General features: G+C 45.0%; 1 protein-coding gene across 1 annotated transcript in view; it reads left to right on the forward strand.

The window, feature by feature from the left end:
* arid1b (AT-rich interactive domain 1B) overlaps window positions 1-21811 on the forward strand; it is a 118808-nt gene that overhangs the window by 84367 nt on the left and 12630 nt on the right. Inside the window, exons 7-13 of the mRNA XM_061242354.1 lie at window positions 3280-3464; window positions 7766-8106; window positions 10246-10395; window positions 16941-17068; window positions 17676-17767; window positions 19862-19999; window positions 21241-21450. Coding sequence (XP_061098338.1) covers window positions 3280-3464; window positions 7766-8106; window positions 10246-10395; window positions 16941-17068; window positions 17676-17767; window positions 19862-19999; window positions 21241-21450 — 1244 coding nt within the window. The remainder of the gene's footprint in view (window positions 1-3279; window positions 3465-7765; window positions 8107-10245; window positions 10396-16940; window positions 17069-17675; window positions 17768-19861; window positions 20000-21240; window positions 21451-21811) is intronic.

Genomic DNA, 21811 nt, shown 5'->3' on the forward strand with positions numbered 1-21811 from the left:
GCATTCTTTCACAATGTCTCCTTCTGGAGTTTTCCATGGCCATTGGTCTGTCTGACCACGCTGTTCTGTCTGGGAGAAAGGAATGAGTAATGTTTCTCGGACTAATAACTCAGAGCGCAAACAGCGTCTCATAAACCCTTACATGTGAAACATTTGCTGGTCCTTAGAGTTTGGAAGTGATACATTGCTCACCAAGGTTTGACTGTCCTGTTATGTGAACTTTGCATGCTGTCAATTCTTACTATAAGAACTTGGCCTTATTATATAATAATATATGATAATATCATTTCTCTTCACAGTAGGGATACAGTGTACCCATCTGAATAACTCGCCTGCAAAGCTTTATTATATCATTGTGTATCATCTCAGCCTTGAAGGCGACACCTGATTGACTTTTCGTAACTAGGCTGTAGAAAATGGACTGAAGAATGCGATGTTAGTCGGGAAAAGTGGATATTTCCATTCAATAGCAGTCTAAGAGTTAGTATCATTTAAAAGCTATGGTAATAGGGTCACTGACCATTATGCCAAGTCATGTTGGAGGTCTTTCTGTTCTGCAGAATACTGCTTGAACTGCACACTTGTTTGCCTTTAAGTCTAGTTTATTCTTTTGGGAGAGTGTCAGGCCTCAGTGACAGGTGCAGATTGCTACGACAGAAGTGTCGCTCAACTGTGATTGGCGTGACAATGATTTGTTTTTCTGAATGATGACGTTTTGTTTACATAGCTAGCTGGCAAAAGGATGGGTTTGAGGAGAAGCTGCGGTTGCTATAGTAACAATGCAAACTGTTGCTGAAAATGCTAAACCTCATTTGACAAAGTTCAGCAGGCACTTTATTGCAAACACTTCACCGAAGCAATGTGCCCTTCACAATAGGATTGTCACAGAGAAATACAAAATGCTGCACAAAATGTATTTGGACAGATTGATACAATTGATGCAGTCATACCTTAAGTCTGGAAGGGAAGAATTTGTGGTTTGAAAGCTTGTACTATTGTCTGAACATCATGAGAATAGAGAGAATTTCTAACCTGAACTTTTGGCTTTTCCTGCTCTCCTGCTCCTGTTTGCTTCTGCCTCCTAGCGCAGGGATCATCTAATCACGGTCCTTGAGGGCTGAGAACTGCTGCCGTTTCACCCTCCATTTTACAGGCGTGAAAACAGTCTGGCCAATCAGTCACACAAATTGTTTAGTTAATTTCCTGGGAGAAAAGAAAACCAGGGCTGGATTTGGATTTGAGGGCCAGATGCTGCTCTTGCAGTTTCTCTGTTAACCATGCATCAGATGCATTACCATCTCTTCTGTCTGAACCTGCATGTTGAGCAGGCATGTTGTATTGGCTTATGCTTTTTAGGTATACTCTACCCCTGAACAAACTAATTACAGCCATTTCCATTAGCTGTCGAGCTACTTAAAATGGCTCCAAGGCAGCCTCTTTCAGCTCATAGCCTGAAAGATCTCTGACATTCGGGAAAGGCTAGAAAACGGGGGAAATTGCTTCAGTGTAGCCGAGTTAATTACGACATGATATTTCGCCTTTAGATTTTTTTTATTTATTTTTTTAGGATTGACAAAATGCACGATACTGTTTAAATTATATGATTAGATGAAGTCATTCCAGCGCCTGTAGCCTCAAGGCCCGTGCTCATTTTCATTATTTTAGTGCCGCGTTTTGCGTTTAAGAGTCCCGGCCATTCCACCGGTCCTTGAAAACATTGAATGGGTTATTTGCTTTGAGTGGTGTCTGCACCAGTGATCCTCTACCTGTCTATTTTCCAGGCAATTTAAAAACGCGGGGATCACGCATAGTTCTCTCAGGTCCTTGCCGAGGGTAATGGAAGCAAAACATTACAATAATGCTGCCCTTTAAACCCACGTTCACTTGCACCCAAAGTGCTTTTTTTTTGCGTTTTTTTGTCCTGCAATATTGTTGGAAAATAAATGCAAAACATTGTGATTCGAAAGTGTGGATAGTTGGCCTTTGCCATTTTGGGTAACCCCGTGCTTAATAGAAAGGCAGGTTAAGAAGCGCTTTTTTTGGTTCGTACCCTTGGCTTGGCTGCTTTTAAACACCAACAGGATGATGTGAAACTCTCGGTTTCTCCGTTGTCTAGCGTGTGCGGTTGCGACCCGTGAATTGTAGTCGCGTCGAAAGGGAATGAGTCTGCATAATTGAGGGGGAGGGAATTATGGGTATGTGTTGAAGATTAATCATACATGCAGACATGAGCTTTCACAGGTACTGGGCGCAAAAAGATTCAGTGTCTGCCGTCTCATCTAGGAGACAATCTTTTTTGTCGAAGCGCTGTCATTTCTCTCAGACAACACGTGGGCTTTTCAGCAGGGCATGGGCACCCATTATTTTTCCATAATTATTGATATGTATGCATGCACATAACCACAAGTATACTGTATTGTAATATTGGAAATTAACGGTGTCCACCTTTGCAGTTGGTGTTTATTTAAGCTCTGAATTCGAGTTGTTTGATGACCAATCTGCGAACTGAAATGAAAGACTGAATTGCGTTAATAATCGCTCTTTTCTCCTCTGCTTGAGGGGAAATTCACATATGCTGCGGATTAGAGACATTTATTCTTGCTGGGCTGTTTGCTCTCAATTTTAAATATAAATACATTTGTATTCAGTCCAAATTGAAGCCTTCTGCTAGAATCAGCCGAAATGTCAATTTTGATATTAAAGGCAATTTTTGAGTGTGGAGTGTTCCCTTGGGTGCATGGTGAGAGTGTACCATTTCAGTACTTATGGACTTCCTGGCAAAATATACTACAGTGAGTTTTTATTTTCATTTAACTTCGTTTTGCCTTATGTTCAGGAAATTGCAAGTTGACATTGATGTTGAGATGACTGCAGAGCAACTGGACTATAAATTGATGAAAAATACACTTTGCTCATTTCTGTTTTCTACAGCCATTGGGTCACATTACTGTTTTGACTGCGTTGCAGAGAATTTGGTGATTTAGCGTGTGGTTGTCTTTGTCGAGTCCCTCCACCCTGTTTGAATATGTATGAGGAGAGACGAAACCTGATTGCAGCATGTCTGTCTCTGTCTGTGTGTGTGTGTGTGTGTGTGTGTGTGTGTGTGTGTCTGTCTGTATGTGTGTGTGTACGTATGTGTGTGTACGTACGTGTGTGTGTGTGTGCCTGCTTGTTTGTTTGTTGCCGTCCACTGACCTCTGTTCTCTCAGGACAGGGTGTCTCTGGCGGGCTGACCACTCGACAGTTATCGACCAAAAACCAAATATTTTCTGTCTCCAGGGTTTGTACCCAGCATGCAGCGGACCGCGGCCGCGCCCCAGCTCGGCCCCCAGCAGCCCGGCCCCTCCATGTCGCCCCACCCCTCCCCGGGGGGGCCAATGCACCACGCGGTCGGCCCCTACCCACAAGGAGGGTCCAGTGGCTCCACCTACGGTCCTCAGGGCGGTCCGTCCGGTCCCCAGGGTGTTCAGTACGGACCCCAGGGCGGTCAGTCTGGTCCCCAGGGCGTTCAGTACGGTCCCCAGGGAGGTCAGTCTGGTCCCCAGGGCGTTCAGTACGGACCCCAGGGAGGTCCATCTGGTCCCCAGGGCGTTCAGTACGGTCCCCAGGGAGGTCCATCTGGTCCCCAGGGCGTTCAGTACGGTCCCCAGGGAGGTCCATCTGGTCCCCAGGGCGTTCAGTACGGACCCCAGGGAGGTCAGTCTGGTCCCCAGGGCGTTCAGTACGGACCCCAGGGCGGACAGTACGGTCCCCAGGGCGGTCAATACGGTCCCCAGGGCGGTCAATATGGACCCCAAGGTAATGGTTCCCAATTTCTTTTAATTATTGGTTAATGAAGCAACAATGGAAAAAATAAAAAAACATACTAACCCATACTAACCCAGCCCCTACAAGACTAGCACTCATTGAAGAATTTCCCTCTATGAAAGAAAGTCCCATTCAGTTCTTCCGTGACCTAACTGATGAAGAAAACATGTCCCTGTTATGTTGTGTTTTGCCTAAATGAACCTGTTGCCCTTTTTTTGGTAATCGGCAAGAGATTATCCTGTGTGTGTGTGTGTGTGTGTGTGTGTGTGTGTGTGTGTGTGTGTGTGTGTGTGTGAGGAAATGCACGGTGTGTATGCTCATAATACCTATCCCATTTTCATTCTGGATTTGTGGATGATGGTCATCACCATTTTGTTAGCCTTACTGAAAATGACATAGGCAATAAAAACAGCAGCATCTGTACAGTTGGTATTTGAATAACAATGACAAGTGCGCTTGAAAAGTTGATTGAACCTGATAGTTTGCTGACTTACTGACATAAACGCCGTTTCTCATGGAAGGGAACACTTGAGTTTTGGAGAACCCCTTCGCTTCCCCATGGACCTTAGACAGGAAATGTCTGCCTGGCCCTGCTGGGACATTCGGGCTGGGTCTCCTGCATAGCCCTGCTGGGACATTCGGGCTGGGTCTCCTGCATAGCCCTGCTGGGACATTCGGGCTGGGTCTGAGCTTAATGGCAGGCTGTTTTCGTTCTTCCGCCACTAGCGAGGTACTAGCTTAGCAGAGCAGCATGGAAACGCTCCTTCACTTTGAAAGGCCTGCAGTATCTCATCTGCCTGGAGCGTGTACAGATACTCATCTACCCACAACACATGACGGGAAGCGATGGCTCCCTCTGATTATTTCTTCCTGCTCGGCAGGCTTGGCCAATAAGACAGTCCATAATTTGGGTAAATTGGGACCAGTAACCTTTTGGGTAGTTTGGGCTTGAGGCACTGGGGGATACTGTGATGTGAGGCACACATAAAAGTGGGCTGAAGTGAAGAGATGGAAGAGAACAGTCGATGACACAGAAAGTCTCTTATTATAGGAGGGGGAAGAGACCGATTTTTGTCTTACCTGACCAAAACAAAACGCTTAGTTCCCTTGTTTTGTCGGTGGTTCACCTTACCAGTGAGTGAGACTAGGAAAAGGTGAAAGAAAGAGAATTAAAGACGAGCAAATCGAGAGAACTGGGCAAATGGAATGCCATTGCTCCTTCAAATGTTAGTTCGAAGCCACGTCCGTTACAGATGTGGCAGACGTGGAGAGGTGGATCCACATGTCAATCATTTATCCATCAGGCTTCCTGAAGAAATACTTCCGCAAAGGACGCACTGATGTTTTCTTGCACAAAGGAAAGATTGGGAGTTTTTAACTTCTACTTCTAGTTCCTATAAAGAACATTTAAGGGTTTGGAATTTCCTTAAAGATGGCGGACCTCAATCGATTTCCGGGTCAAGAGCAAGGTTAAGAAAAATAAGCTATTGGAATGAGCCCTCTCTCTAGCTACTACTCATTCTCTCTCTCTCTCTCTCTCTCTCTCTCTCTCTCTCTCTCTCTCTCTCTCTCTCTCTCTCTCTCTCTCTCTCTCTCTCTCTCTCTCTCTCTCTCTCTCTCTCTCTCTCTCTCTCTCTCTCTCTCTCTCTCTCTCTCTCTCTCTCTCTCTCTCTCTCTATCTATCTATCCTTCTCTCTCTCGCTCATACTTGCTCTCTGCTGACTGGGGTTTTCTGCATGATCTCACACCCAGTCCAGCACTATAAATCCCTCCCCTCCTGATGGCAAAAGCTTGTGTACGGAGGAGCAGGAATAACTACAGAGAAGGGAAGAGCCATTGGCTTTTCTCCATAAGACCCCTTTTATCTGCAATTCATGGGGTTTACATAAGAGACGCCCATAAGACGCTGTGACATCAAAAGTGCTTCTTTTCCGCTTGAAATGTGACGCAGAACAAAAAAAAAACATTTTAGGTCTAAAGAAACATGTGGCAACGGTCTGGGTTAAAGATTTCAACCTTTGAACAGCTTGAGGGTAGGAAGGTTGGACATGAGAAACCTCACTAATTGCCCTTGAAGTGGTCCTTGGCCGAGCACCAGCGACTCTTAGTGCTCTGAAACACCCAGGGTGGAAAAAAAGAAAATGAAAGAAAAATTCACACGGAGAAACTAAATTTTTTAGTGGATTTTTCAAAGAACTACAGAACTTGATTTAAACCCAGGAGGGACCTCTGAAGCACACGCCACAGAAAAAAAAAAAAAAAAAAAAAAAAGTCTCATTTTCCCAGGCCCAACAACTCAGATTTATATTTACACTAAAGGCTCAAATGCTTCTACTTTCAGAGTCTGTAAAACAGTCAGCCTAAATATGGTGTAAATCTCGTAAAGAGTGCGAGATGAAGAAGATTTTAAAATTTTACTTCTATGTGACACCAGAGAGCATGCATCTTCAACATTTTGGATCAAATAAGCCACATTCGATTTTCTCCCAAACTTTTTAAAGCAAACTATGACATTATTGATAAAAATCCCCTCCCAGAAGGGAGATGCCATGTAGAATATCCTCAAACACTGAAAAAGCAACTCACTTTGAGAGGTGTTTTTGTGCTGAATGCAGTGATCTCTGAGCTGGAAAGTAATTAATAGGTTTTACTGACACTCCGATTATTATTTTTTCTTTCTTTTTTTGGTGTAACCACAGGCTGAGAGACCTGTATCCCAGGCATTGCTGGTTTGAATGTTGGGTATGTCATTAGCCTGCTACAGCTACCTCCATGAGAACGGGCTTTGTCCTGCTAGGGATAAGGTAGCGTGCCTGGTGCCCGCAGGCTACCACTGTTAGAGATTTTTGTCTGATTGGCAGTCGCTCCTTTGCGACTGTGTGCCCTGTACATTGTCAAATTGCCACTGGTTTGCAGAAAAGTGAAGGACAACTGTACATAAAGAGCTAAACTGGACAGAAAAAACCAAAGTTCACTAATTTGTCATTTCTGAAACTCTGTGCTTGTCATTGGAAATGTATAGATTTTAGTGACAGTGGAGACCACTGTTCTTTTACATTTGCAACTGCAGCATGGAAGATGGACTTTAAATGAGCTGTGTTTTTGTACATTGGATTTGGTGGTTTTCTCCGATCACAGACTAAGCTTACAGGGGCTTCCTAACTATGGAAGAGTAGTTCGCTTAGTATCTCTCTTTAAATAAAATTAAAGGTCTGAATAGGTTACTGAAATTATTATTTTTAGACTGTTTAATGTGGTTTGCACGTTCACATAATGCCCTTTAGGTATTCTCTATGTACCATTAAGGAATGCATGTACACCCAATCATGATTGCAACCAAAAATACTATAATGTTTGAGATGACGACAGAAGCTAAATAAGGATTTATCATCGGTATGGTTTTATTGAATTGTCTCAACTGATTAATTTGACTGTTGCGTAAATGTGTAGAGCGAACGTATTTTGGGCTGCAGTGCTACGTAAGGGAGTAAATTAACTTACTGCTAACTGAAATTGTTTTCAGGCCCAATACATATTCGCCACCATGCCTTTAATGTTAATGTGGTGTGTTGCATGAAGTGTTTTCAGAGTAGATTCGGGCAAAATTTCAACTCTTCTAGTTGTTTGTTAGATATGAGATGACATATGCAAATTGAACTGCCAAGATTCCATTACAGAAGGACATTATCAAATTGCTCTTGAGCGCAAGCATCTTACCCAAATTCCATTCACGAGGCTCCCTTATCTGAACACCGTGCCTTATTAAAAACAGAGAATACGTGCGATGCAGTCTCGTGTTTTTTTTTTTTTTTTTGTCTGACGTGTCTGACATGAATGACTCTTGATGTCTTGAATCCCCTGATATGAATACTGGACTTATTTTGACAGCTGAAACCTTCGTTTTTTAATCCCGCAGTCGGTGACTCAGTTGTGCTCTGCCCTCTCTTGTCCCTGGCAGGTAACTACCCCCCGGCCGGCCAACTACGGAGGGGCCCCGGGCGCCAACTACAGCGGTCCAGGGTCGGGCATGGGCAACAGCCTGGGCATGAACGCCAGCAGCCCCATGCACGGCCAGGGCCCCGGGCAGCCCAGCGGCCCCGTCCCGGCCGGGCGGGGCCCCGGAGCGGGCGCGGGGGGCCGCCCCTACTCGGGCAGCGGGAGCAGCATGGCCCCCAGCTCTCCCAGCATGCCCCAGCCGGCCGGCCCAGGAATGGGGCCGCCTCCGGCCAACACCACCCGCAAGGCACAGGAGCCGGGGATGGGAGCCATGCAGGCTGCAGCCGGGTCCATGCAGGGCAGGTCAGTCTGGAGATGTGGCCCGACCGTAAAAATGCATTAAACCAGTGGTCCTCACTCCTGGCCCTGGAGAGCCCCAGGGTGTACTGGCTTTTTTGTTACATGGCACTTTACCCTTTCAGTCTCAAACCTAATATGAAGTGGCTCCACCCAAAACTTTGGCTTTGGTGGACAAAATTGAGAACATTTTTGAGGGTTTTAATAGGGGCTCAAAACAATAGTACAGCAGTCATATTGATTGGTTGAAAGCGGTTGAGAGATTCTGGGATTTTACAGTAGTTATGTGTGAGTCTGAAAGGACTTGGGACTCAATGGGTTAATTGATCAATGGAAGCGGTTAACTCACCTCTTGGGTCAGCATTGGTTGCTGATATTAAGGCAAAAACACAAGGCAGCAGACCCTGCAGCTCTCTTGGACCAGGAGTGAAGACCACTGCATTAAACTAGCCCAATTATCAGATGCATTTCCATTGGGTTTTCACATTGTAAATCAGAAGATAAGCAACAAGACTAGTTCCTGGTCTGACCAGAGATAAACCATGTATCTCTTAAGCAATTCAAATTTCATAAGGTGGACCATGGAGACCGTGATCTTGGTTTTCAGCTAGGATAGTGAATTATTGGTACTGGTCCTGCTCTGTTATTGGGTTAGAACCTTTTTACTGTGTATATGTGTATGGAACTACCAGGTAGTGATGGACGAACACGGTTCACTAGTGTTCCTTACTTTTTGTGCTGAATGAATTTCAGGGGGGTGGGTTCCCCTTAAGTATTCTCAGCCAATGGCAATGAAGTAGTTTTGGCCAGGGAATTTTAAGCGGACCGTGGTGTGAGAACATGCTGAAAGAGGTATTTTAAAGAACTCACGCCCAGAATGTACATTCCACGTTTTCCTGTTCAAGGTTAGCAGCGACGCAAAACCTTGAGGAATTCAGAGAAAATAAGTTTCTGGAAAACACGCAGGCAAGCTGGCTCAGTTTTTGCACTGAACACGCTTTGCTGGGTCACGTTGAAGGATGAAAGAAGCAACACGTTCGGTGGGCGTAGCAGGCTGCGCTTTTAGCTTCCTTTAAAGTCTCATTCAGCGTTCTTCCTCTGGTCTGGATGACTGAAGAAGTTCCTCAGCGAGACGTGTACTGGTTTTGTAATCGACACTGAAAGACATTGCAGTGCATCTGTAACACTAATCTTATTGGGAGGAATTCAAGAAAGGTCATATTCTTTGTTTGCCTAATTGTCTTGAAACAAAATCATCTCTTTTGCTCTGGTCGTCTTTTCTTCATTCAGAATTGGAAATGTGATGTTCTATTTTTGGGTGCACCAATTCTTCCATGTCATTAATGCTGTGACACTATTGGTTATTCTCCTTCTCAATGAGTGCTTTATGCCTGCTATTTACGTTTTTTGGGGGTTTTTTAAATTTGCGAATACAAAAGCCATCAAAACATTTACAAATCGCTCTCATTAAGCCTTTAGGCCATTTACTATTTTGCCAGAGCATTTGTATTTTTAAATTTGCCATTGAAGCCGTGTAGTCCTCACTTCCTATCTGCTCCCAGATTTTTATCATTAAACATACTTTTCCTCTCCTGTGCAATGCTGAAATGGAGCTGAATTCAGATTCCACACAGTAAAATACAAACTAGCTTAGCGCTCAAAGATTAGCCTGTATCAACAGCTTAGTGTGTATGGCTTTTATTTATGCATTTCAGTGATCAGCGATATCTCTAGAAGAATGTAGCGACAAACCGAAAATGTAATTTGAAAATGTAATCTGTTGCGAAAGCACAGGGGAAGTATTGGAGAAGCAGTGCATTCTCGGCTTTGCATAGTTTTTCATATGACTGAAGTGACACCTTGAGAGAATTTCAGTTTGGGTCCTGCTCTCCTTATTAAAAAAAGGAAGTTGTATTTAGTTTGGATAGCCTACAGGCTGTGCTGAAGGTTGATTTATATTTTCAGAATTCTATTTCAACTTCCAATTCTAACTTCAACTCGATGCTCGACTGCTTTCAAATTGCCAGTAGTGATACCTAAATCAGTGTTGTTCGGTTAAAAACTGAATCTATTCTAATCGCATATTTGTGATCTCACACCTTAAAGGGTTACACCAAAGAAGCTGTTCTCTTGCCCCTGCTCTAGGCCTCTGTATGCAAGGTCCCCTGTCTACCCCAGCCAGGCTGGGTCAGGGACACGACCCCTACCTACCCCCCTCCCCCAAACTCAGCCTCAGCAATTGAACTACAGCAACGCTCAGGCACCTCCCATGATGCACCAGCCTGAGCCGTACGGGTAGGTCACGGCGCTGCCGACCTCTGTCCTGCCCGCCGTATGCTTCCCAGGCTCTGCTGTCAGTCTGGAGCGAGCCGCTCTTCGGAAACTGCGTAACGAGGGCGACCATGTTGGCTCTGGCACTAACCCCGCGGTGACCATGTGCATGGCACATATTAAACTTGATTGCATGGTTTCTGGGGCCAGGGGGGGGCGGAGCTTGTCTGGATTCAGAGCTGTGTTGGGTGGAACTGTGAAGCAGTCTGGCTGACTCATAAACAAGGCTTCTCTGTCTATACCTTACTGTATCATTTATTTTCAGACGTTCATGCATAGTTTTATGAGAATCACATTGATTTTACTCTGATGGTAAATAACACCTCGCACCCACAATAATTAAGGCACAGTGCACTGTGGGATATACAGTTGGAAAATACAGCCCACTGGTTTCCGCTTAAAGCCGATGGAAAGGATGCGATGATTATGGCGAGACTCTCCCTCCATCCATCACAGCCGCGGCTGCTGACAGGCTGGAAGAGGCAACCGCAAGAGACCAGCTGTCGCAACATCCAATATTCGCTGTGTCGTAATCATCAAATCAGGGATTAAAAGTCAAGAATGGCGGTCGATTCATTGTACTCGTGTCTCGTTTTAGTTTAGCTTTTTATATAATGTCCCAATATATGTTTATAATATAAGAGAAATTGGAATCAATATAATATAATATACAGTGAGGTCCATAAGTATTTGGACAGCAGTACCATTTCTGGCACATTGGATTTTAAATTAAACCAAACAGACTATGGGATTGAAGTGCACCTTTAATTTGAGGGTATTTACATCCATATCGGGTAAGCCTTGTTGAAATGACGTCCCTTTTTATACATATTACCCACTATTTTAGAAGACCAAAAGTAATTGGACCGTCGGTTTTATTAGCTGTTTCTGATTGGTCAGATGTATTCAATCACTTCCTAAGTGCAGGTACTGTATAAGAAAGCGTTCAATATATAAAGTGTATAAAAACTGAAGCGAGTAGGAGCTGTCTGTATATAGCAATGTCCTCTTCTGCACTCTGTTTGACGGTATTTGTTAATAAGTAGTTTTTGGCACTTTGAGATTAATGGCTTGTGTCTGCTTGTATAGCGGAGCATGTAAACGCCGAAGAACGATTAAGAGATGGATTCGCTGTCAATAAGAACCGGCGTGATGTTGTGTGCACTGCTCTGTTGAATAAGGAGAGCTGTCAATCTTCCATTGGGTTCTCCGACGTCCTACAAAAGCCAGACGACAGGAAAAGTGGTCTCTTCGAGACGCCACTGTTCTGGCCCGTCTTCATCCTCCTGACATTCAAAAACCGAAGCTCTTGTTCCCTCTTTTTGCGACCATTTCATACTTCATAATTGGGTGACATTCAAAAGTATGAGACATAAAGTGTGGTTTATTATACATTGTTATACAGTAACTGGTGCGGATTTTATAGACTCGACATCAGATCTTGCCCAGTCTTTATTTTGTGGAGTGCAGTTGACTTTGCTTCCCAGTGGAAATGTTCTGGAGGAAATTGAAGAAGTAGGAAAGGACTGGTCTGAGAAGCTGTTGATTATTCCCTCACCTCTTAACCGGTGATCAGGATTATTAGCAGGATACAGAGGATTCAAAAGAAGAATGCCATGTTAAGACACCAAACATAAAGGGGGAGAGACGAACCAAAGCCCAAAAACCATCTCAAGAACGTGATCTTCAGGAGGCCCAACGACATACAACAGGGATTATCAAATCTGGCCATCAAATCCAGATCACCCTGGTTTTTCTCCCGGGTAATTAACTCAACAATTAGTGCTACTGATTGGCCAGACTGTGTTCACACCTGACTTTTCAGGTAAAGGGAGGGTGGAAATCCAGCATTTTTTGCCCCTTGAGGAACATGATTTGATGATCCCTGCCATACAAATTAATGAGATGACTGATCCCACTTCGATCGACTAACCCTGTGAGTAATTTTTTTAATGTTATTTGCACACACTCCATTTAGAGGTCAGATTGATTTCCTGAGCAGGATGAAGGTCCTTAAGGCTCTTTAAGTTCTGGAGGCCTGGGTGGACATTTCACCATGACGGCAATTTGGCGATGGCCAAATTCACAAAATTTGCTTTGCTAGTCTAAACCGCCGCCCGCAGCTAATAAACAAGATTTTCCCAAGAAAAACAAACCATTGTTGCAGCGTTTCTTGATACTTGTTGCGTTGAATGTCTAGCATATAACCTTGTTGCTGCACACTTAAATATCACTGTTGTGACAGCAATGCAGTTTATTATGATATATCAAGTAAACAGGTTAGGTTTTTGCTGATAATTTGTCTTTGTTCATTGACAATCTCATTAGATTTTTTTCTGACAAGTACATTTTTTTTCCCTGTCTGTGCTGGTGCTTGTTATTTAGACATTATATATATTAACTTTATACAGCATGTTTTTCTGTGCTGGCCAAAGCACTGGTTGTTTTTATGTAGTATGCCATTTTATTGATCCACTCAGTTGTCTCCACACAATACTGTTTCTAGACCTCCACAACAATTTGGTGAAAATCTTTTCCAAGAAATGATGCCGTTAGTACTTTTGCTTTCCAGATAATCGGTCTGGGAATTTTTTGTGAAATTGTGTTGAGTTTATTTTCACTCATATTGCTCTGCTTATAACAAGCAGATAACCTACATTGTCATAGCAGGAACCCAATGGTCCCCTTGACTGCTAGATTCATAAAATATCCATATTCATCTTTTTTAAATGAAGATTAAGCTAAGCAATTGATGAACTCATGTACCTGAGTTCATCACTGACTTGGTGTTATGTACTATGCTAGTGCTAGCTTTCCATACCAAAGTTGTTCTAATTGGTCTCCTAAATTTACGTGTCTCAGGATCTGATTTTCTTACTACTGTAGCTTGCAAGTGAAGGGATTAAATGGCAAATTCAGTGAAAAGTTTCAGGAGAGTAAGAGGTGAATTTTGAGGGAAAATGTGTTCATTTTGGTGTGATTATTTTAATATCTTGGTGTGTAGCACAGTACTGTGTAGGGCAGCCAGGTGTCAACCAGTATAAGACTCTCCCCCTGTGTGGCTGAGGGTGTGAGTTCCCACACCTTGGTCTCACCTTTATCCGTTACTCTCTCTGCTTCTCCCCTGTCTGAATAAAGAGAGAGAAAATATGCAAGGAGGGTGAGCTGTCTGCTCTCCTTAAAAAAATAAAAAAATAAAAAAACATTGCCGCACTATCATAAAAACTGTGCATTAATGAGGTGATAAAATATCACCATTCCTTTGCGCCTTAAAATACCCATTTGAAAGTAAAGGGTCCTTTTGAAATATAAATGTGTTGGTTTAAATCGATATGATATCTCAATATGTATTTGATCAAATAAAGATCCCTTTTGAATATAGGCTAATTGGACTCGGTGATGTGATAAACTGCCACTATCCTGCATTTCTTTTTTTAGCGCAAATGAAGCAAAAGTAAAGGGTAATTCAGCTGGAATTTGTTTGTCAACATGTCACGTCTAAGAAAGAACGTTCAATGTTGACACCAAGCGGAAACGAGTATCGCTGTTGGAATCGTTTGAGGTTTCTGAAACATCACTTAGACGTGTGACCAGATGGTTCAAACATTAGCCCTCATGTATCCATACATTTTGTGGGCCCTGTACACTACCACATACGATAATACTATCAGTTGAACAGAACTTACCATTCACGTTTATTTCTATAGTAGGCATTTCTCTTTATCTTTCAGAATACTGCTTACACTGCACACCTAAGGCGATCCTGGACTTCATTAAGCTGGGGGGATTTTGTCTTGCGCTGGAGATGGTTTTGTGCAGCGCCAAGACGCTTTCTGAACGCTCTCCCCGTGTCATTGAGCGCCGACGCGAATGTCAGGTCAGGCGCTCGGAGGGCTCACCCTCGGCCTCGCGGGAAGGCCCGGTTGCCGTGGCGTTTCCCGCCGGCTCTTGGCCGGGGGGCAGAGCCGAGCGAGCGAGCGGGAGAGAGAGAGAGAGAGAGAGAGAGCGAACAAGGCGATGCTGAATCGCGGCTCACCCTCCCAGAGCCCTGCAGCGGTCCTGCGGGCAACGCGACGCATCTGGGTCCAAAATCCGCAGCCTGCTGATTAAAGATTTGGTGGCTCGGGAAAAAAACAAAGCTAAAGGAGAACGCATCGCGCGCATAATAACCCCCCCGCTCCCCCTCTCCCTCCCTCCTGCGCTCATTAGCATTTCTTTTCTTTTTGTATTCTTTTTGAAGTGCTGCCGTGTCTTTTTGCCTGCTCTTAGATGTTGCTCGTGTGAGGTTGGTGAGCTTAATTAAAGCTGTCTGACAGAGGTTTCAGATCACCCCCACCCCCCCACGCCCCCTCTTCCGTTCTAGAACCACGAGCATGTTACCATAGCAATCCTCACACGGCCTAGGTGTGGAGGTGAACACAAGACCAAACCTGAATTTTTTTGGGTCGATTTGCACGCGCAGCAAAAAAGGCTAATCTGATGAGGACCAGCGAGGATGATTTTGGAAGTCCTCCCGGCACTGTCTCCCTCACCATAGGAGCACGGCTCTGTTTCCCCTCGTTTATCGATTAGTGTGAGGCGAACGTTTTTGAAATATTGAGCTAATTGTTTGGCATTCCTTCAAAAATGTAGTATATTATGTGTGTGTGCGCATGTGTACGTGCGGCTGTGTGTGTGTGGGGGGTGTGTGCTTGTGTGCGTTTGTGTGTGTGTGTGTGCGTCTGCATGTGAGTGCATTTGTGTGTGCTTTTGTGTGTCTGTGCGTCTGAGTGCATTTGTGTGCGAGTGCATTTGTGTGTCTGTGTGCATGTGCGTCTGTCTGTTACTAAAGAGCTACTTCTCCTGTGCCAGTGAATTCATCATTGATTGACCTGAGTGAGCGCGGTGGGGAGCGGGGGTGTGTGCTGGCAGCCGTAGTATCGGTGGTGGGGGGGGTGTGTGTGTGACTGACAGACGGCCGAGTTAACCTTGGCTACCGTTCCCTCTTAAGAACTGCGCCTGCTGAGTTGTGCTGGGGATGGCAGTGACTCGAAATTCTCCCGGAGAGAAATGGAAATGGAAAAAGCACTTAGAGAAAAGCAAGCTAAAGAAATCGGAATCAAAGCGGAGTGAAAAAAATAAATAAATAAAATAAAATACGAGAGGAAAAAAAAAAGCCTTTTGGGCAAATCCTCGCCAAATAATTCATTTTCAGCCCCCTCAGTAACTACATTTGCTAAGTAAATAAGAAGCGCTTGAATGTCAAGAATCCATGCCCGCCCCCAGCCTTGTTTAACGGGAGCCTTGGCAGGAAGGGTCTCTTTTAATAAACGAGGAGAATAAATGGCTTTTCTCCTTTCGAGCCGTTTGATGTTTGGACTCTCTTTTTTTTTCTTTTTTTTTTTTAAAGGATTTAATATGTTAAAAGCTGCTCTTTCATTCCACGCTTTTATTTAGTTAGAATTGTTTTTGTTTTGGTTGAGTCAGAGCCTTTTAGTGGCTGCAGTGCTTTGAAAAGCAGATTGATTCCAATATATAATTCATAGCGTTCCTTCCACTGCGTCAGGAAACACCCCCCCCCCCCCCCTCTTTTACGCCCATTCCTGTGGCCCCCTTCCTCTCTGCCTGACATTGGGGGGGCGGGGCATAGAGCAGGGTGTCACTGTGACTGACATCCCCTCTGTGCCCTGTGCTTCTGTTATCCTGGCACCATGGCGACCAGCGGGAAGCACAGCTGTCAGAGCCTGTTACTCCAGACCATTGTGGAGACACTTCCCCTGCCAGCTGCAGTGCTGGGGGCCGTCAACTTCCTGTAAACAACCGAACCGGGTAAAAGGGGGATTCCTTTTCAAGTCGTCATTAGAAGTAAAAAATAAAAATAGGAACTGTTCCTCCAGACATACACCTTCAGAATTCTAATTTTACTCTTCTGGGAGGTTGGTGGACAACCCCTTACAGTATGTCACCCATTATGTTACAGTACCACTCAGACACATCTGTTTTATTGTATTTAGCAAATCTGTTTTGGCACGACAGCGAATAACAACACTAAACCAAGCTCTCGGCTATGCCAAATCTTTCTAATCAACAAGCTCTTTTGGCCTGCATGGCCCAATAACCATTGCTTTAATAACATTGTTTTGCCTTTAGCTGAATGTTCTTTTAACTCCTCTTAAGTTTTACAGCAGATATGTTCTCTGGTGCTGGCTCTGCACAGTCAGAGATGAGAGCGAACGATAATGAACCCAAGTTGATTGGTGGGATTTTTTGGTGTTGGTTGTGTTTCTGGGTTTGGAGGGAATGTGAAGAGATCTTAACGGTGACTTTCCCAGGGTGTGCGATGCCCGGAGTGATCTTCCAAACTTCCTTACTTACTTGCCTCTCTCACTGTGCTGTTACGTTGTCGTGGTGGAGAGGCTTGCATGCATTCTAAGACCCTGAGAGCTGCGCTGGGTGGAGCCTCAGGCTTCCGGTAGGTTCTGCCATCTAGGACCCTCTTTAAAATGGTGGTTCTGCTTTCTCGGTTACAGGCAGAGCGGTTACCCCAACATGAACCAGATGGGCGGGCTGGGGTCCAGCGCCCCCTACAGTCAGCCCACCGGGAACAGCTCTGGGAGGATGACGCCCCAAGGCCCGCCCTACAATGCCCCACCCTCAGGTAAGCAGTTGCAATAACATTGCTAGTCGTGTCCGACTGCGTTTGTACTTTTCTGGCAAAAACCAGATACAGCCTGTAGAACCAAGTCTCAAATGTGTTCAAGGTGAATATTGGCTAATGTTGGTGAACATACGTCATTATTTTCAAAAGAAAACTGGCTAACGCGAAGGCTAAGTCTGAAAAGGTAGCATGTAGCAATTTACACTGAGAACAGGTGGCTAAGTTGACAATTTGACATTTGGCTGTTATAATTCATTTTAATAAATGTAATATTTGTTCCTAACTTTCAGAAAACAATCAGCAGATTTATCTGCAGTGAAAATTGCTCTCCTTCCTACCCGTGTCTATCTTAATTAAATCAACGTCATCAGCGAACATTCAATTTGAAATGGTTCAACAGTTAGACGGGAGTGTAGTGTATTGCGGAGGTTTTTGGTTTGTTGAAGGCATGTCAGTTACTCCTGGTATAAACATAAATATTTCAAAGTTGATATGAAGGGATTAAAGTCAGAGTCTCTTGGAGAATTACAGGGGTGTGTGCAGTGTTCGATAGCTATGGAAAGGAGAGGCTGTAACCTTCATCTTGGTGCTGGTTCCTCCTCCGCAGGGCCCATGGGGATGGTCGCTGACCCAAAGCAGAAACCCGACAACAGCAAAGAGGAGGGGAGTCTTCCACCCACAGAGCCTCCGAAGGCCAAGGTACGAGCTCCTCCTCCTGGAACACAATCTCTCTCCTTCTCTCCTTCTCCCCCTCTCTCTATACCTCTCTACACCCCTCTCTGCAACTCTCTATTTCTCTCCCATTCCCTTACTCTCTCTTCTCTCCTTCTCTCTCTACCCCTCTCACTCTATTTCTGCCCGACTCTACCTCTCTCCTTTTTTCCTCTACCAGTCTACACCCCTCTCCCTCTCATTCTTCCTTTCTGTACACCTGTCTCTCTCTCTACCCTTCTCTACACCCCCCACTCTCCCTCTCCCTCTTTTTTTCTGTATACCCCCTCTTCTCTCTCTCTACCCCACTCTACACCTCCTTCTCTCTCCCTCCCTCTCTCTCTACCCCAATCTGCACCTCACTCTCCCTCTCTGCCTCCCTCTCTCTCCACCCCACTCTACACCTCCCTCCCCCCCCCCCTCTCCCTCTCTCCCCGCCTCCCTGCCTAATGGGCTTCTCTCTTGTCCTAAAAGCATGTGGTTTTCTGTAATGGCACTAACACTTTGCTGAATGCTCGGGAAAGCAAGACTGGCTGCAGCATCAGGGATTTTCGGGGGGAAATATCGGTAAAGCCTGCTCCGGTGACATCTGTCAGATAGTCAGGGAGAGATGTGCATCAGCGGAAGGGGCCAAGAGGACAGGGGGGGGTGTGTTCTGCCAACCGTTCGCTGACAGCTGATAGGACGGCCAGTCTGAGATCACAGAAGCTCTGCCGGCTCCTTGACAGGAATTTGGGCCGGGCAGCAAGGCGAGGGAGGGCCAGGTTTTGAGATAAACGTCCGGTGGGTTTAAGATGAAAAGAATCATGAAGCTTTCTGGAATGTTCTGTGGCTGTCTAAGCCTATCGTTTTCGAAATCTTGTAATGTAGTCAGTTCATTTTTACTTGCACAGTGATATGGTAATATTTTCAAGATTAATTTATCAATCTTTGTAGGAAAGGTATTTGTTTATATTTTTCCAGCAACAATGTATTACTTTGCTAACTGAAGACGCGACTGTTCCCTGTGAGTTTGATTTTGTTGTCACACTTTTACCCTTGAACTGTTAATACAGTCTTACAGTCTAGATTTTGGTTTGACAGAAATATGTTCAGAAATAAATTCCTGTCTCTTGGTGCAGGTTGTTTGAAGCCTCCTATTTGCCCGCCTGATGTGTAGTTTTCATGCTTCTGCTTTATTTTATTTTATTTTTTGGTTTTGCATGTTGCTCTTTCTTATATCTCATGGCTCTGTTACTCTTAAGCCTCATAAATATTTAGTTACCAGCTCTCACAGCATCAAAGTTTCTGCAGTTAACGAACCTCTGCATACAACTGACATGTGTCCAGAATACAAACAACAGTTTTGTATTGTTTGATTTGGATTTTTTTTGTGATTTTTTATTTTTTTGGTTTACTTAAATATTTTTGTTCGTATTCATTTACTCATCCTGTCTGGCTCTCAGTCTTGTGCTTCACGTTGTCATGGCAACATCAGCAGCAGTTAGCTCTGCCCTCATGTGTGCAGGTTCTGGCTTCAGTTTCAAACGGAGGGCCTACGGCTTCTTGTTGGCCCCCGCTCTGGTCTCCGGTTCCACGCCACGGGGCCGGCCCCAGACTCTGCATGCCGGCTTTTCCCTTCTCAAGCGCAGAGACCGTTCCGCTCTCCCGCCTCTATCTGCCTCTATCGAGTTCCGTTTATTTACCCAGCATCCTTCTTCTTTTTTTTTTTCTTTTTTTTTTTTCTTTTTTTTTTTTCAATAAATTCCCATTGCTGATCATATCGGTTCATGTGTTGAATTATACATTGAGACCTGGCCGAGAGGCCACTGAAGAGGAGAACGCTAAAGACCAAGAGAGAGAGAGAGAGAGAGAGAGAGAGAGTAAGAGACGCGGAGAAGCCCATGACACAACTGCACGCGTCCAGCTCCCAGAATTCCTGGCAGGGGTCTCTCTGAACAACCGAGGATAAAAGCGACCGAGGACTCTCTCTCTCTCGCTCTCTCTCTCTCTCTCTCCCTCTCTCTCACACTCTCTCTCGACTGCCAGCCAACACTCACCATGTGCCCCTGGTGTGTCTTGTCCCCTTATTCTCTGCCACAGGATGGCTTCAGCTCTCAGTGTGTTTCCCAGCCCCCCACCCCCTGCCCCCTCTCCCCCAGCCCTGCTAGTCTCTCGTATCACGGAGATGAAAGCGATAGCATTAGCAGCCCCGCCTGGCCAAAGACTCCGTCCAGCCCTGTAAGTGGCAGACTTTCATTTTTTCTCTCTTTCCTGTCTTTTCTTTTTTTTTTTTTTTTTTTTCTTTCTTTTGGCAGCATGCTCATGATTTGATGGTATCGTAGTATTATATTCGTTGTTAAAAATAGTGTGTGCTGTGTCGATGGTTTGCCAGACTTTCTCATTAAGACGGTCCAGTGCTGAGGTGACTGGTGTTAGGGCACTGTGGTTCCATCCCTGTCCGACACTCTCTCCCATAACTCTCCAGCATAACATTTTGAAAATGTCCCCCTAATGTTTCCGTGCATCTGAGAACTTTTCAGAAGAGCCCTCTCTTGCTCTTTGGTGCCTGCTCGCCAGCCTCCTCTGAGCAAGCTCCCTGTGTTAATGAGAAAGTTGGTCGTTGTCACAAGTAACATTGTGGTGTATCGTGAGTCGTCTCCACGGGTAACCATGGCTCTGTTGCTGCACCAACGATTGGCTGAAATCTGTCTTCCACTGGCGTGAAACGGCCCAACACCTGTCCTGTAACAGCTGTCCAGTATGTTGTCATCAATAGACATGCACACAGGGCAGGTTTGCAAATAACTTTATAATACTGTGGCCGTTTTTGCTGCCTATTGCAGTTTGGTGCTTAGGGAAACTTTTGACTATACTCAGATTTTGCCTCCCTGGATTTGCTTGAAGCTTTGCCATTGTGTCAGGACAGCTTGTACGGTCATGCCCTAACTGGATGGAGCACAACCTGAAATGTGGCCCTGGACCAAATTTCTGTTCCATTCGGTCTTAGTCATGTATTGCTGTTGGCTAATCAAGTGAGAAGTTCTTCATCTGCTGCATTTGGTAACCTATGGATTCTGGAATGGAAATTTGCAGCAATTAATTGTATCTTTGGTTGTGACCTACAATTCGGTTCATGAAACACGCAGTAACAGGGCGGCCATTAAAACCCAGTGGGCTGTGTGTGGGTGTGGGTGTGAGTGTGATTGCCTCTGTTCATCCATGTCTCAGTTAACCTACGTTGTTAACTGAAAGTTTGTCAAGACTGGAATCTGTGCGTACGTGTTCACTCTATAAAGGCCTTGAGGAACAAAAGCATCCCGATGCGACCAAAATTCTCATCCACAGGAAGTCCACCACAACTTTGAACAAACCTTGTTCACCCTATGCAAGGCCTGGTCGCTCTATTTGTGAAGGAAATGGCCTTATGGAGCTCTGACTCACTCTTCTTCTCTTTCTGCCCTCGTTCGTGCCCCCTCCAGAAGCACAGCTCCTCCACCATGACCAACGAGAAGATCACCAGGCTGTACGACATGGGCGGGGAGCCCGAGAGGAGAGTGTGGGTGGACCGCTACCTGTCCTTCATGGAGGAGCGAGGCACGCCTGTCCCGAACCTGCCGGCCGTTGGGAAGAAGCCTCTGGACCTCTGCAGGCTCTATATGTGCGTCAAGGAGATCGGCGGCCTGGCCATGGTGAGTGCAACCCAGGGCTGAGAAAATGACCTCATTCTGTTTGGTGTAGAAAGACACCCTTTGTGACAAATTACTGTCACTGTGTGATGACAGTGATGCTCTCTATGGGTCTAGAGTCTCACTTGTGTGACAGGGGTGATTATCTCTATGGTTATGAGGTCTTGCCTGTGTGACAATGATATTGGTCTGGATAGTTATGGTGTTTTATCTAGTGACAGGTTTTTTACCTTTTTACCTGTGTGATGAGAATGACAACGTCCTATGTATTTACCGTTTTTTCCTTCTGTAAGAGCGGCCATACTCGGCCTAAACATTGTTTTTAACGCCCCCTCCCTCCCGGAAACGAAGCTCTTCAGCTCAG

Source organism: Conger conger, chromosome 5 (assembly GCF_963514075.1).
Source record: "Conger conger chromosome 5, fConCon1.1, whole genome shotgun sequence".
Classification (NCBI taxonomy): Eukaryota; Metazoa; Chordata; class Actinopteri; order Anguilliformes; family Congridae; genus Conger; species Conger conger.